This window comes from Podarcis gaigeae (assembly GCF_964106915.1).
Source record: "Podarcis gaigeae genome assembly, chromosome: 3".
Classification (NCBI taxonomy): Eukaryota; Metazoa; Chordata; class Lepidosauria; order Squamata; family Lacertidae; genus Podarcis; species Podarcis gaigeae.
In genome coordinates, this window is record NC_139680.1 from 32,813,032 (window position 1) to 32,829,053 (window position 16,022).

The 16,022-nt window shown below is 39.8% G+C and overlaps 1 protein-coding gene across 2 annotated transcripts in view; it reads right to left on the reverse strand.

The window, feature by feature from the left end:
* BMP5 (bone morphogenetic protein 5) overlaps window positions 1-15,631 on the reverse strand; it is a 57,235-nt gene extending 41,604 nt beyond the window's left edge. Inside the window, exons 1-2 of one of the 2 annotated variants that reach the window (XM_083730570.1) lie at window positions 14,991-15,631; window positions 14,359-14,726 (exon numbers count right to left, since the gene is read on the reverse strand). In XM_083730570.1, the coding sequence (XP_083586696.1) occupies window positions 14,359-14,726; window positions 14,991-15,001 (379 nt within the window). In that variant the 5' untranslated portion in view covers window positions 15,002-15,631. Of the gene's footprint in view, window positions 1-14,358 lie in introns of both variants that reach the window. The other variant, XM_083730569.1, reaches the window with a different exon arrangement.
* Between the last annotated feature and the right edge of the window lie 391 nt (window positions 15,632-16,022).

Genomic DNA, 16,022 nt, shown 5'->3' on the forward strand with positions numbered 1-16,022 from the left:
TGTACCCCACCCATCTGACATGATGTGAAAAGACCTCAGCCTGAAACCCTAAAGAACTGCTGCCAGTCAAAGTGGACAACACTGGACTAGGTGATCAGATAGTTTGACCCGATGTAAACAGTTTGCTATGTTCCAGATGGATGCTTCCTGTGATATCTACAAGCCTCAGATCAACCCTATCTGCACTCAAGTGCTGTTACTGATTATTCAAAGGGGCTACATCCCAAATAATGCTTTTGGAGAGCATTCCAACTCCCAAAAAAGCAAACAGGAAAGCCTTTTTTCACAATAGAAAGACAATCTCCCTCTTCAGAAAGAACTTGATTCAGAGTTCCACCTTACTTTAAGATCTTGAAACTACCATGCCACCCATCAGACTAAAGAAATAACCTCATGAGACTGGGCTTTATTTACAACATTCGCTATTATTAGCCTTCATATCCTCTCCATAAGGCTTTAAGAACTTTCATCCTCATTGCAAAACATTAAAACAGGATGCAATTAAGTAAAATTAACAACATGGGTCAGATGGTCAGCAAATAAAAATTGGCCCGAGCAAGGAATCACGCAAAAGCCAGGGCTGAAATGAATCCACAGTATTGGTTTTTGCTTTTGTTTTGTTTTTTTAAAGCAACTTTAAAATAAAAAGCAATTTCATTTTAGGCAATTCAGTTTTCATAAATTTAGTATGCTATATTTTGCCTTCCTGATTAAATACATAAAGGCTGCAATCCTAAACACATATCCTAGAGAGAGCAAGCCACATTTAACACAATGGGACTTCCAAGTAACCAGGCATATGATTGTACTTTAAGGCTGCAAACACACCAGATCTTTAAAGCACATTAAAACTGCAAACCGTAGTTTGCCAAGGTAGCTATGTGAGAGGTAAACTACAGTTCCCACAATTCTTGGGAGGGAGCGGGAATGTACTTTAAAGGTCTAGTGTGTAACAGATAGCTATACAGTGGTACCTCGGGTTACATACGCTTCAGGTTACAGACTCCGCTAACCCAGAAATAGTACCTCGGGTTAAGAACATTGCTTCAGGATGAGAACAGAAACCATGCTCCGGCAGCACGGCAGCATCACAAGGCCCCATTAGATAGTGGTGCTTCAGGTTAAGAACAGTTTCAGGTTAAGAATGGACCTCCAGAATGAATTAAGTACTTAACCAGAGGTACCACTGTACTGCTTTATACCTTTTGCATACTCTGTATTCACTTGTAGTAGCACTAACTTTGTCCACCACAAACATGACACTTGCGCAATACTTAGAAACCCCAGAATCAAATTTTTGTTGCGCTGTTGAGCAGAATATTATATTACTTTAAATAATTAAAACACATATATAGGCTGAAGTCAGTAGATTCCCCCAGACAATGGACTGATGTGTTCCCATTTCCAATTTAGCACTAACCATGGTTTGCCATGACATCCAACTTGGCAAATTCTGCTAAGCGTTTCCCTCCAAAACACAGGCAGAATCCATGGTTGGAATGGGGAGTGCAATCTTTGATTTGGAATGAATTGTGTCATCTGCATGTTGGAATTCTAGCCCGGTCAGAGGTATGTGCCTATCTGTTCAGGCACCGGCTGAATTCCTTTGACCTCCCTCCGGCGACTCCCGGCAGGAACAACACGAGGTCCGTTCCGGCGATTTTCCTCAGGCTGTGAGAAAAACACACCAACTGCTTCTCCTCCTCCCTGCTCCCTGCATATCCCCAGGGAGGGGAATCAGACACAGACAGAAATGTAACTACATGCTTTTATTCCTGTCTTTAGCAGCCATACAGTAAAAGATGTCTGCTCTCTTCAACAAACAGAGAGAAACTCTAAACTCCACCCATGTACATCCTGTACAGGTCATATGACACACACTGAGCTCACATCCTGTGCTCAATAAGGAGAATGGACTGCCCCTTCGTTTTCATGGCAACAGTCACATACTTCCTGTTTGGCTTTCCAGCCACAAGCAGCAGACTGAGCTGCTAGAGCCTTTGCTTGCTGCAGCATTGCTGCTTTAGAATAACATACTCCCCCTAAAGTATCAATGCGTGCTGCGAGCAAAGCGTCATCCAGAGAAGAAAACAAACAGTTGTTATACTTATAACATTCCCCTGTTGTTTCAGTTCCACCCTTGGAACTACCCGCCACTGGTTTTACCAATGTACCTCTCTGGTTGTGTGACTTCCAAGGAATGAGTGCTTCTGCATTACCTTGGTTAACAACTCTCTGTTGTGCCTTTGTCTCTGACTCAGACACAGCTTCAATTTGACCTTGGTCGTTTACAACAGCAACAGCTAAGTTAGCAAACTCTTGTGAATACCTCTTGGGTGGTACACCCTTCGTTGCTCTCTCAGACCTACGTAAGAGGTGCTGCTCTTCTTTGCTTTCTGGTTCAACCTTTGGACTCTTTGGAGAACCAGTACCAATTGTAAACAGTGGTTCATCCTCCTCTTCTGAGGGTCTAGTCATTATGTGAGATTTCCTCTCAATGACTGTGACAACTGAGCTGTCTGAGCTATCGCTGTCATCATCAGTACTACTGAACTCAATAAAATCAACATCATCATCATCATCATCAGAATCATCATCATCACCTGTGGGAAATGTGTGAACAATCACTCCCTCCTGTTCAGGAGCACTCTCAAGTCAGGTATCATGAGAAACTAGTGTTAGGGCTGAAAAGGCAAGAGTTCAAACCTATTCAGGAGGGGGGGGGAGGACATACAACAGCCCATGGCTCAAACCTGATTCTCATAACCAGGATCAGGGAACCTGAAGCCCTCCATAAGTTGTTGGGCTACAACAACTCTCATCATTCTTGACCATTGGGTCATGCTGGCTGGGGCTGTCAGGAGTTGAAACCCAACAACGTACAGAAGGCCATAGATTCTGCTACCATATTCTAAAATATGGCATGCAGAATTCTGTGAATCAAGACAATGAATTAAAACAATTCATTAAAATCCCCTTTTAAAGATGCTTTACAGAGTCAGAACGGTTTCAGAGAGAGACAGAACTAACTGTGGTTAAAAAAGTAAAGTACCTAGGGGTAAACATAACAGCAAAAAATCTGAGTCTATTTAAGGATAACTATGAAAAATGTTGGTCTGAAATTAAAAGAGACTTGGACAGTTGGACAAATTTAAAACTTTCTTTGTTAGGCCGAATTGCTGCTATTAAGATGAATGTATTGCCAAAAATGTTGTTTTTATTTCAAACATTACAGATTGTGGACAAGACGGAGTGCTTCCGGAAGTGGCAGAGAGATATCTCTAAATTTGTCTGGCAGGGCAAAAAGCCCAGAATCAAGTTTAAGATATTAACAGATGCGAAAGAAAGAGGGGGCTTTGCCCTGCCAGACTTAAAGTTGTACTATGAAGCCGCAGCTTTCTGCTGGCTAAAAGATTGGCTACTTCTCGAAGACACTGATGTACTGGACCTGGAAGGTTTTAACAATGCTTTTGGTTGGCATGCATACTTATGGTACGACAAGGTTAAGAGCAATAAGGCCTTTAAGAACCATATTGTCAGGAAAGCAGTGTTTAATGTCTGGACAAAATACAAAGACTTATTGGAAAACAAAACTCCAAGGTGGCTTTCGCCTCTGGAAGCCAAGGCCCGAAAAAGACCCAATATGGAGGCCAAATGGCCAAAATATTGGGAAATATTAGAAAAAGATGGAAACAATTGGAAATTGCAGAGTTTGGAGAAAATGAAGGATAAAGTGTGAGACTGGCTACACTACGCTCAGATTAAAGAAGTATTTAAAAACGATAAAAAGTTAGGGTTTCAGGTGGAGAAATCGAAGTTGGAAACAGAGCTGTTAGAACCTAAAACCAAGGTACTTTCAAGAATGTATAACTTGCTGTTAAAATGGAATACACAAGATGAAATGGTTAAATCGGCTATGATAAAATGGGCACAGGATATTGGGCATAATATTATGTTTGAGGACTGGGAAAGGTTGTGGACCACTGGGCTGAACTTCACTGCATGTAATGCTTTGAAGGAAAATGTTATGAAAATGATATAAGGATGGTACATGACCCCAGTTAAACTTGCCAAGATATACCATTTGTCTGACAATAAATGTTGGAAATGTAAAGCAAATGAAGGAACATTCTTTCACCTCTGGTGGACTTGCCCTAGGGTGAAGGCCTTCTGGGAAATGATATATAATGAGCTGAAAAAGGTATTTAAGTATACCTTTACCAAGAAACCAGAGGCCTTCCTTCTGGGTATTGTCGGCCAGCAGGTGTCAAAGAAGGACAGAACATTTTTTATGTATGCAACAACGGCAGCAAGGATACTTATCGCTAAGAATTGGAAAACTCAAGATTTACCCACACTGGAGGAGTGGCAGATGCAACTGATGGACTATATGGAACTGGCCGAGATGACTGGCAGAATCCGAGACCTGGGAGAGGAGAGGGTTGAAGAAGACTGGAAGAAATTTAAGAGTTACTTAAAAAAACATTGCAATCTGGTTGAATGTTAAGAAAGGATGCTAGATCATAAATAATTGTGCACCACTAAATTAGATGAAATTATGATGATAAGTAAATTGAGGTTAAATTATAAACCTATTAGAGAATTAACAGACTATAGTTAAATGAATGTGACATAAGATTGCAAACAAGATGATAAATTGCGGGCAAGAATTGACAATGATGTAAATGGGAGCGGGAGATGTGAGGGAGTCCTAAGTAGTTAAGAAAATATGTTATGATATATGTTATATTGTTCTTTATCTTTGCATTTATGTTTAAAAACCTTAATAAAAAATATATGGGGAAAAAAAGATGCTTTGGAAGAATATATAATTGAAACACAAGCAAGAATTTTTAACTATTGAAGGATACATTCCAGTTCAGTTGCTCATAAGCAGAAATAGGTTACTCTGGGGGATTTTATAGACACTGAATCTAGTCTTTCTGTTTGGGGAACAGGGTCTCCAACATGTGTTGGCTCCTCAAATAAGAAGGGCACTTAACGCCTAACATTGTCCAGCTGGACAGAAGCATATATTTTGTTTATAAATAAGAAGTCGGGTTTGGGCAGAAATGGAGTGTTGTACAAATTATTTGGGTGGAATTTCTTGGCAAGGCTGAGACTAAACTTACATGTTTTGTCTTATTATGTTGAAAGGCAGCTCCCAGTTTTCCATATTGTTTCACTGAAACTCTTCTCATTGCCCTTTCTCTATTTTCCCTTTGCCACCACAGTACAGTTCCTTGGCCACTTTTGTCCAGTCTACTGTTTTAATTCTTTGGCCAGGATGAACTATGTAGATATTTGGTATGTTCAACGTGAGGACTACACAGATGCATGGAAACAGAACAACTGTGTGTTGTGAGTGACAGTGAGCAAACAGGACTGGGTACTATAAGGACAAAGAAGGAAGTGGGAAAAAGAAACAGCATAATATAGGAAAATAGGGAGCTGCTGTATCCTTTGTTCCGTCTAGCTCAGTATTGTCTACACCACTGCTATTTTTCTTGGGGGGGGGGAGGTGATGGAATTCACCTCTTTCTCTTAGAATGGCAATGGCATCCACCTGAGAGGTCTGGAACTCAGTTCCAGTGAGTTCCCCCTGGGGGAAAAGGCCCTGGGCCTACACTAACTGGCAGTGCTACCTGGAGATGCTGGCAACTAAATCAGGAACCTTCTGCAGAAAAAGAACATTCTCCACCACTGAGCTATGACCTACCTTTAGCCTCAGCCAAGAGAACAGAAGCATTCTAAACACCATAGAAACAGCACGAATATTTGCCCGTTGGATTTTGGTGGCATCTTTTTCATGATGGAAGCATAGATTTTGTTTTTTGTTTTTCCATGGGTTGCTTATTACACACCACACTTTCTTCAAACTACAAGGTGGGTTACCAAACAGAGAGATTAAACGTAGACTAATAGCCTGCAAACAAACACTAATGTTTAAGAAATGTGTGTCTCCAAACGAGGACTGAATGTGAAACGCCCTACGGTCAACTTTGCACAGAAAACATCTCAATCTTCAGGGCAAAAATTGAAAGTCCCTCCAACACCACTCCACCAAAACAAACTAACCGGTTGTCAGGACTGACAGGTTTTGCCTGCTATAGCACTCATGTGTTTTATAGGAATCTTTAGCCAGGGGTGTTATTTTAAGAGATGAGCAAATGGGGAAACCCCATGGCCTAGCCAATAAAATATGAACTTTAGGTGCAATGAAGCACTCATAAATATGACTCTGAACAAGGGGATTCATTGTTTTGACTGACCTCCTTTTTTGCTTCTCTTCTGATCTCAGCCTCTCTGTGTGCGTCATGGCAGCCCTCATCCTTTAACCTGTGGTTTTTAGAAAGCTAGCTACTATGTTATTTATGGCCAGAAGCATTAGTAGCTGCTCTGTGTACTCCCTGCATGCACACATACTGAGGTGGGATGGGGTCTTTTGGTGCATGTGTTTTACTTTGCTGGGATGAAAGGATTTGCTTCTGGAACTGAGGTGGTTGCTGTACTTTAAAGAGGCCTCAGCAATTCGGATCCCTCCCTCTGGTACTAAAGTTGTGATCTCTCCCCCCCCCCCCCGGCTGCTCTCTTTTTAACATACTGTCATATTTTATTATTTCACTTTTCATTTTTCCTACAATATTTTTCCCAATGTACCACCCTCATGTTATCCCACTGCCCACCAGTTTTCTGAAGGCAGCTCTGTATGGGAATTTTTAATGTTTTATTGTGCTTTAGTATTCTGTTGGAAGCTACCCAGAGTGGCTGAGGAAACAGAGGCAGATGAGCAACATACAAAATTATATTATTGCTGCTACTACTACTACTTTTAGGTAAGGAAGTCAGAGAATTCCAACAAATACGGGAAATGAAGTGCAGTAGAAATTGCTGTAGTTCATGTGCTTCTCTGTGGGCAGAAAAGGAAATCACTTAAGTGAATCTAATCAAGTTACATTGTTTTTAAGTCTGCAAAAATCAGCTACTATGTTGTTTTTAGTCTGCAAGCAACATGTAAATAAGAACTGTTGTTTTACGTTGTTCTGGCATTTCCTTTACATTGAAATGAATGTAAGGTGAAAGTTACATAAGTTATGTAACTTGCATTAAATGTTGGACAGAGAAAATAATATTATTTGGTGTTAATAAAACTGTAGCACTACAGAAACAGTGCTGGCTGTGATGAATACAGGTTGAAATGGATATCATTGCTTCCTTGCACCCCTGCTTTCAGGTCAAACTTTGCAAGCATTGCTGCACGCTAAAGGCAAGTTCACACAATCACTACTTACACAGAAACATTACCACAACCTATGTTGTCTCGCCTGCTGCATAATGCAAGTAAAAAACACACACCATGAAATTCAATTACAGAAAGCTAATTTCCTGTGGTGGTATCTTGATTCTGTCACTTGGGAGCACATTTGTAAGAATGAGTAACCACAGAAGGATTACAGAAAAATAACACAATTGCAGGGCTTATCCAAATTGTATCCCAATCAGTGTTTCCATGGTAGAAATATAGCTACTATTGATGTGTGATTTATATATTCATAAATCCACCCTCAAATAGTCACTCGTGAGTGTGACTTGCACACTGCAGCACACACACCACAGATTTCACTTTCAAAGTGTTTCACACGATCTCAACCACAATGCTTTCTGAGAAGGCTCTGAATATTTACATGCAACAGGATAGTTAGGGTGAAAACCAGTAGCATGTATGGACTGGTCCACAAACTGCATCCTACTTGATCTTATGTTGCAGTAGCTAGTATTTTAGATGTACCTGGAATTCAAGTTCAAATCCCACATCTACCATGGATTCTGGATGGCATTCCACGAAGAGCACCAATCAACAGTTTTAAATCCTAGATCTTCTATAGTATTATGGGCTTTGATCTTGTTGTTCAGCTCTGTTGTGTTAATGTTTTATATTTACAGAATCCCAGGAACTGTAGTTTGTTATGGGTGCTGAGAGTTGCTAAGGGAGCCGATTTCCCTCACAGAGCTACAAATCGCAGCGTGGTTTAACAGAGTGTGGTGTAGGGGTTAAGAGCGGTAGTCTCGTAATCTGGTGAACCGGGTTCGGGTCTCCGCTCCTCCACATGCAGCTGCTGGGTGACCTTGGACTAGTCACACTTCTTTGAAGTCTCTCAGCCCCACTCACCTCACAGAGTGTTTGTTGTGGGGGAGGAAGAGAAAGGAGAATGTTAGCCGCTTTGAGACTCCTTCGGGTAGTGATAAAGCAGGATATCAAATCCAAACTCCTCTTCTTCTTCTCTTCCCAAGGAACTGTAGATCTGTGACAACTCCCAGAACCCTTAACAAGCCACACTTCCCAGGGGTCTTTGGGGGAAGACATTACTGCATTAAATGTATAGTGCTAATGGAGCCATGTAGTTAAGCACAGCCTATCAGCCAGCCAGCCAACCAACCAACCAACCAAAGGTTTCTTTGGAAGAGCCTGGGAAGCAGGGAAAGAATCACCACCTCACCGCTAGAAAGTCATTCTTCATGCAAGCACTTTCCTCACACGGCAAATACCTAATAGCCTGCCTTATTATTCATCATAGCCAGGGATAGCTGTCACAGAGGTCTTTGTGTAGGAACCGGCATGCTGGTTAGGAATATTACGCACCACATGGTTTTCCAGGAAACAAAAGGTTGCATCAACAACCAAGAAGTGTTATTATGGATGACTTTAATTGCTATTCACGGTTGCTATGAGGTTTTCTATGTGCATGAGTGTGTTTTTCCCTAGTAAGACATGTATTGTACCTAAACCCACAGCTTCCCGCCCAAAGTCTGTGTTTAGTCTGAAAAAGCAACTGATACTGAAAAAACAAGCGGAACTGTATCAGTCTCCTTCCTAATGGCAAAACTATTAATAACAGTACATATTTTTACACATATGTATGTCCCTTCACCATACACTCCCAGCCATCTGCTACATCAGTTTCTCTTGGGTTACTGGTGATTTCTTTCATATTTTTCTGGCAAACCAAGATGCTGAGTCTCTTTCAAATCCACGAGGAAAAACAAAATAAAATATGTGTTTTCAAAACACTGCTGGATCAATTACTTCAGAACAGTTAGAGTAAATGTCCTAACTGTACACATAACTCACACACATATATATCTATTTCAGAACTCATTCATTAATGTGAATTGCCTATTTTCTGTACCCAATTTTCAAAATCATTCATGACCTTTCTGACGGACCTCTTTATGTGAATACAGTACTTAACCAGCAAATGGGAGTGAAGGGCAAAATTGGAAATGTGGGAGAGCACTGCTAGGTAAGAGAAACATGCTATTTAGCTTGGTTTCATTTCAAATAAAGATAATACAATTTTTACAGGTTTTCCAAGGTTACTATGACAATACTTCCCACCCTCACAACCTGAGTTGGCCAAGTTTGTGGCAAACATGTTTTTGTGAAAAACTGAGAGGCAACAGGTGTTATGCTACTATGAGCATAAATCAGAATGTTATGAGTACTGGAGAAAACACAGGTTTGTTTGCTTGCTTGTGGAAATGCTTGCTTCTTTCAAAACGGAAAAAAAATCCCACACCTAGCAGTAGCTGCCAATTTTACTGGCAGTTACAGTGCTATATAAAACTGGCTGTTTCCATGCATAGCCCAAAAGTCACATTTTTTCCTTATTAAGTTAAGAGAGCCGTGCTAATCTGAAGTGGGGCAACTCAGCCTCAAAACCCTGTGAATTGGCCCTCAGTTTGTACAAGATGTGTAAATCCTAGCGTTTCTGCAATGCTTTTCAGGATCCTGGTCTTTCCTTAGTGATATACAGTGGTACCTCAGGTTACATACACTTCAGGTTACATACGCTTCAGGTTACAGACTTTGCTAACCCAGAAATAGTGCTTCAGGTTAAGAACTTTGCTTCAGAGTGAGAACAGAAATCGTGCTCCGGCGGCGTGGTTGCAGCAGGAGGCCCCATTAGCTAAAGTGGTGCTTCAGGGACACGTGTACTAAGGCATTCCCAGTTAGTGCAGACCTCCGGAACGAATTAAGTACTTAACCTGAGGTACCACTGTATACATGTGTGTAAACCTTTCAGAAATTTCTTTGAACTATGGAGAGGTATATAAATAATAATAGTTGATAAGATGAAAAAGATGAATTAAAAACTCCCATTCTTCAGCTTATTCCTGCTGCTTGTAATTGGGGGAGGGGGGATCATTCAAGAATTTGATACAGAAAATCTACAGTGGAATCTAACTAAGGGTGGTATTCAACAAATTTCTAATCAGAGTAGATCCATTAAAATTAATGGATATTAATTTCAATAGGTGTACTCTGAATAAAACTTAGTGGAATACTACCCTAATAAATTACTTCCTTGCTTTTCAATCCTCAAACCTACAGCTTGACAGTATTGGTAAATAAAAAGAAAATTGAGGATAAGTACAATCATAGTGTCTACTGAATTTGGAATTATCCGTGGGAACAATATGCCAAGCATCAATCATCCACTGCCTGTATTTATTTCACTCTCATGGGAGTCTCATTGAAAGTAATATACAGAATGTAAAGAGCCTTCCACTATTCAACAACTCACTTGTAAAATAAAAAGGTAGCCTCGTTCCCCAACCCCAGTGATCCTTTGAGGTCTATCTGAGTAGATAGTTTTATGTTGGCAATCCACTTAGTCTTAGACAAAGCTCCAATGATCAGCTGGGAGTGAGGCATTAGACAACCTTTTATTTCACCAGTGATTCACTGAACAGAACTGTGCTTAAGTACAATTATTATTATTATTATTATTATTATTATTATTATTATTATTATTATCATCATCATCATCATCATCAACATTTCCAACCAGGATTGAATCACACATTACTACAGATTTTGAAAACTCCTTCCAGAATGCTGTATCTCTCCTTCCTGCCTGACAGCGGGGGAGGGGGGGCGTGTTATCAAAATCCCATGCCAGTTATACAGTTCAGCTTTTAAACACAACAGAAAAAGTGGTGAGGTATGAAAACAACCAGATTCCGTATCTGACATGAATTTTAATGAATAAATGTAAGCTAAAAATGGAAACAAATCTCCAAATGCTGGCAAGTTTTTATTTCAATCTATAGGAGATCCTTTTAGAGGAGAAGCTGGGCACTATGAGGTAAAACTATTGTTAGCTTTTGTCTACTATAATCAGATAACGGCAATAGTAACAAAGGCATGGATTTACCTATCTTTGTTAAGTAAGGTGTCCTGGTTGTCTCTGAGTACTAGAATACTGAAGTTAATTATTTCTCAATAAATTTAAAGGGTTTTTGGTGACAATTTCAGTGTTACAAACGTCAGCTGAAAGGGAAGAGCAGAATGAGAGGTTACATTATTAAAAACATAAATGAGAATACTACTAGCAGAAAAGAAAACACAAATTTTTAAAAAGTATACATTTGCACTTCTTAAGAAGAAGAAATCAGGATTCAGAGATGATGAAAAGGCAAACATCATCTTAATTGCAGATTACTTCGTTTTCCCCTCTAGCTTGATTTCAAAATTAGCATTTCAATAACCCCTCAGGCACTTCAAAATTTCATTAGCAAAGCATGCAAACATTATCAAAAATTATTCTGTCAGAATAATTATTATGACCACCTTTTGTTCCTCAAGGGGGGGGGGGACGGGAATGCCTCATAGTACACGTGTCCCTCAAGACTAATTTTATTACCTCAAGCTCACAGAAAACAGCATTTCTAAGACTTAGCACTTCACGTTTGTTATTTTTAGCATATGGGTTTTTTAACAGTTACAGTTGGCAATGCAATGATTTATGCAAATTCTTTTATCACCTCATGGGGGATTAATGTACTGTAATTTGATAATAGCCCTCCACTTAAACACGGTCAGCTCCTTCCAAAACAGAGCAATTTGATTGCAACTGACTGATAGCTCGAATCACAAAGAACTTCAGTGATACTTCCAGTCACAAAGAACTGCAATTATTTTGTAAAACAAATCTTGCGGGGTGAAAATAAGGACTGCCCATTTGTCGCTCCCATCTTTCCCCTTTTACACCTTAACCCAGATTACCTGATGGTTTTCAAATAAATAATAGAAGATAGTTGCCTACATGAAGGGATTAACCCTGCAATTCTATACATGTCTTCTTAGAAGAAAAGTCCCACGGCATTTCCTGCTGCCTACTCCCAGGTAGGTGGGTATAGGATTGCAGCATAATTTAATTGTATGGCAATGAAATTAGGCTATTTAAAATCAAAATGTTTAGTTAGCTCACGTTATGCACTGATATTTTGAAATAAATGTCGCAAAGTTGGAAATGCTTTAGAAGCTACATAACGCACAACTACAGAGGGGTAAAGAACTGTAGCGTACTATGGGCCAGCTCATAGAAACCTAATAAAGCTTGAAATTCAATAATGTCTGCACATAGTAACCACAAGAAGAAAAAAAGCCTTCCATTCCAGATTCCATAAAAAGACTCTGATATGCAGCTGCTTCTTAAAGTGTTTCCAAAGTAGTAGGATATAAGCAATAACGATCTAGGGAGGGGGTCGGTGGGAATCTAGCTCATAAGAAAAACAATAGTCCGCAAAGAAAATCTTGTAACAGATTTGTCTGTGTTCTGCCTAATCTCTAACCCCTGAAGATCTATGAAGGATTCGGGCGTAGGGGATGTAGGTACTGTATTTCCTTAATAGCACATTCATTAACTGAATGATCCTGTTTGAACCAGTGGAGTTCAGTCCTGACACAAGTCAGAGCAAACGAATACGAAGTGATACGTCAATCTGCCTCCATCAAGGATCTCTGTTAAAAAGCATAAATTGAAACACTTGCTTGGTACTTTTTGGAATCCTTGGCTTCCCTTAGCAAATATGCGTGGGTCTATATAGCCATTTCAACTTTACTTTGGGCACAGGAGTTAAATCAAGCTACAGATAAGGGCAAAGCAAAGGTAACAGTAGGACAACATTTGAAAGGAATGCGAGAAATGAAACTCCTGAGGGATTAGTTATACTTACAAAAACAAACAAAAATCCGGACTGCAATTGCCTTAAAAAGCACACAATAGTACATTTTCAAAGAGATTTGAAATCAGCTTTCTGCTAGCAAAGAACTGGCAAAATATTGTTATTCTTATAGCAGCTGAACTTTGTCATTTGGTGCTTTCTAGGACATAAAGGTATTAGCAACTGAGGACTGGAGTAACTTCACTATAGCGAATAAAAATTCAGAAGATGCTATTTACAAGACACAGCCATTGCAAGATATTTCAGGTCATATGCTGGAAAGAATAGCTGTATACTAAGGGAAATAATGTTGTTGTGGTTATTTTGAAGAGCTGAACACACACTCCTTACCAGAGAACAGCATATGCAAGATATTTCCTCCCTTGAACTGAAAACTGGCAAACTGGTAAATAATTGCATAGTAACAACATTCTTAAACTGACCTTTTCTATTATAAGGTGGGCATGTGGATCATTATTTCATTATGCAGTTTATTGTAATTATATTCCTCCCTGAATCATATACTCAAAAACTGAAGACTCTAAAACATGCTCCATTCATTATGTTTCTGATTCTAAATATTATAGAATTAATATTTTTCAAATATGCATGGGGGGGGGGCTCCCAGGCTTAGATGAATATGAGAACTGTGGCTATAAAATAACAACAAAGGAAAGGCAGTGCATCTCACAATACAAGAATATTCACCACAGATCTTCCTCTTAGATAGGAAAAGCAACAAAAATCTCAAGAGATGTGAAATCTTTTTAAGGCTGCAATCTTATGCACAATTACTAGAGAATAATAATAACCCACACTAGTTATGTCCAAGTAAAGCTGCACAAGGTAAGGCTGAATCACTATCTATAATCTCTGAAACAACTAAAACTTATCTTCCAAACTGTCCATGCTTTTGCTTCTTCTCCCACACAATTCTATAACTTTCAAATAACACGCTTCAACTTCTTATTCCTTTAAGTTTTGTTTTGTAGTGCATAATCCACCAGCTCACGTGCTTATTTTTAAAAAGATTTTACCAAAAAAAAACACACCAAATAAAAACCCTTGCTACTAGCCTAAGGCTACACAACTTCATTACATCAAGGAAAGAAGTCGAGAGAGGAGAATTATAAAAACTGACTTTAACATAAATAGTGAGAGAAACCTACACACCCCATGACCACCTACAATGTAGCCTGTTTTAGCATTAGCTCAACATCAGCTTGCATTATTAATACACCTTCCAGGGACCAATTTGGCCATGACAGAAGCCAGCTTCTAGGTCCTGGCTCCTAGCTTGTCAAACACAGAGGAACGTATCAGAAAGAAAGAAAGAAAGCAACATACCTAAATTGACAAAGCTCATGACCATATCTGCATCATTCAGAAAGTTGGTATCATGCAGGCTAGCTAAGGGAGGGCTCCGTGTAGTCAGCGGAGTTGTGCGAGATACGTGTATTCTCCGAGAGTATCCATTTGGAGATGCTGGGTACCCCTTCCTCAGCCCTTTGCTCTCTCCGCCAAGTGATCCCCTGAGCGAATACTCCAGTTCTTCAGTATCTTCTTCATTTGTCATGGCATTGTAGAGGTCGAGCATGAAGAGGGGTGCCGAGGAAGCTTGCTTTCCAGGTGAAAATGGCCTGGGTCTGTGAGGCAAACCCAGGATGGAGAGAATTTCTCTCTGGATCTCTCTTCTCTCATGGTTCCGCAATCTCCTGTAAATGAAACTGGAGTGGACGTGATTGTCTGCTATGCCCGCCTTCACAGAACCCATTAGAATCCAACAATTCCAGAGTAAGCTCACCAGAGCTTTGAGCACAGTTTGGTCCATATTTTTCTATATATATCAATATGCAAAATAAATAAAAACAACAAAAAAGCAATCCCTTTCTTCCACCTTCTACTTTTTCTTATGAGGTCTGCTTTCCTGGTGTCTGGGGGGTAGGGGGCAAAAAAAGGAGAGGTGAACTGTAAATTACCTATTCTTCATGTCAACGTTGTCATTTCTGAGCACAACATCTTGCTGGTTTTATTTCTCCACTTATTTAAATATTACAGGATGTGTCGGGGCGCAGTTCTTTCTAAGAAAGCTGAAATTCGGACTTCCAATTTTCCACTGTTGTTACTGTTTTTCCTGCATTGATGGAGCAGAGGACCAGAACTTGGTTAGTTGATGCAGGCATTCCTGTAAAGAACCGTAAAGAACCAGTTTTGGGGGATGTGGTTCTATTAAACGACAGACCATCTTCAGTCACACAGGCATTCTAAGAGCAGTCTTCTCCTGCAATGTTTTCAACTCAATTAACTGCTTAAGACTCTTCTCCCACCTTTCATTCTTTCCTGGTCTGAGCTGCAGCTTGGTGGTGTAACATCTACCGTAATTTCCCCCCCTAATAATCAGCTGAGACCATTAACATCCTAAGTTCTCTCCTTAATGTCCAGCAAATCTGAAACATGTACCAAACATTTAAAAGGCCTTTCCCTGAATTCATTCAGGGAAGGGGGGGAAGAGAGAGAGACCCTGCTGAAAATCCACCCTTTGAGTTCCTTAACTGTTATTTCCACCTCTAGCAGGCAAAAACATAGCAGCTCCCTTCAAGAGAGATCTAAAAGCTAATGTAAGCACAACCCTGCTGGGAGAGAAGAGGCTTCTCATTGTAATTTGAAACGGGCAAAGTGAGGGGGGAAATGGCTTAACCCTTCTGTTACCAGACAAAGCTATTTCCCCCCCTTCAGATTACAGTCCTGCCTCTAAGAGGGCGAGATAATGACCTCTTCAAAAGGAGTGTGGCACCAAATATCAATGAAAATAGTTGTGTGTGTGGCACATGTAAAATGTTTTCAAAATCCTTGGTCCACAGGATTATATTTTTTATCATATTAATCAGCATAATATATGAAAAAAAAACTTTTTTTAAAAAAAAAACGCAACTCACCTCTCTCCTTGTAATAATTATGGCACGATGCACCAAAAGTTAAGTACTTTAAAATTCCATTGATATTGTTGGGCA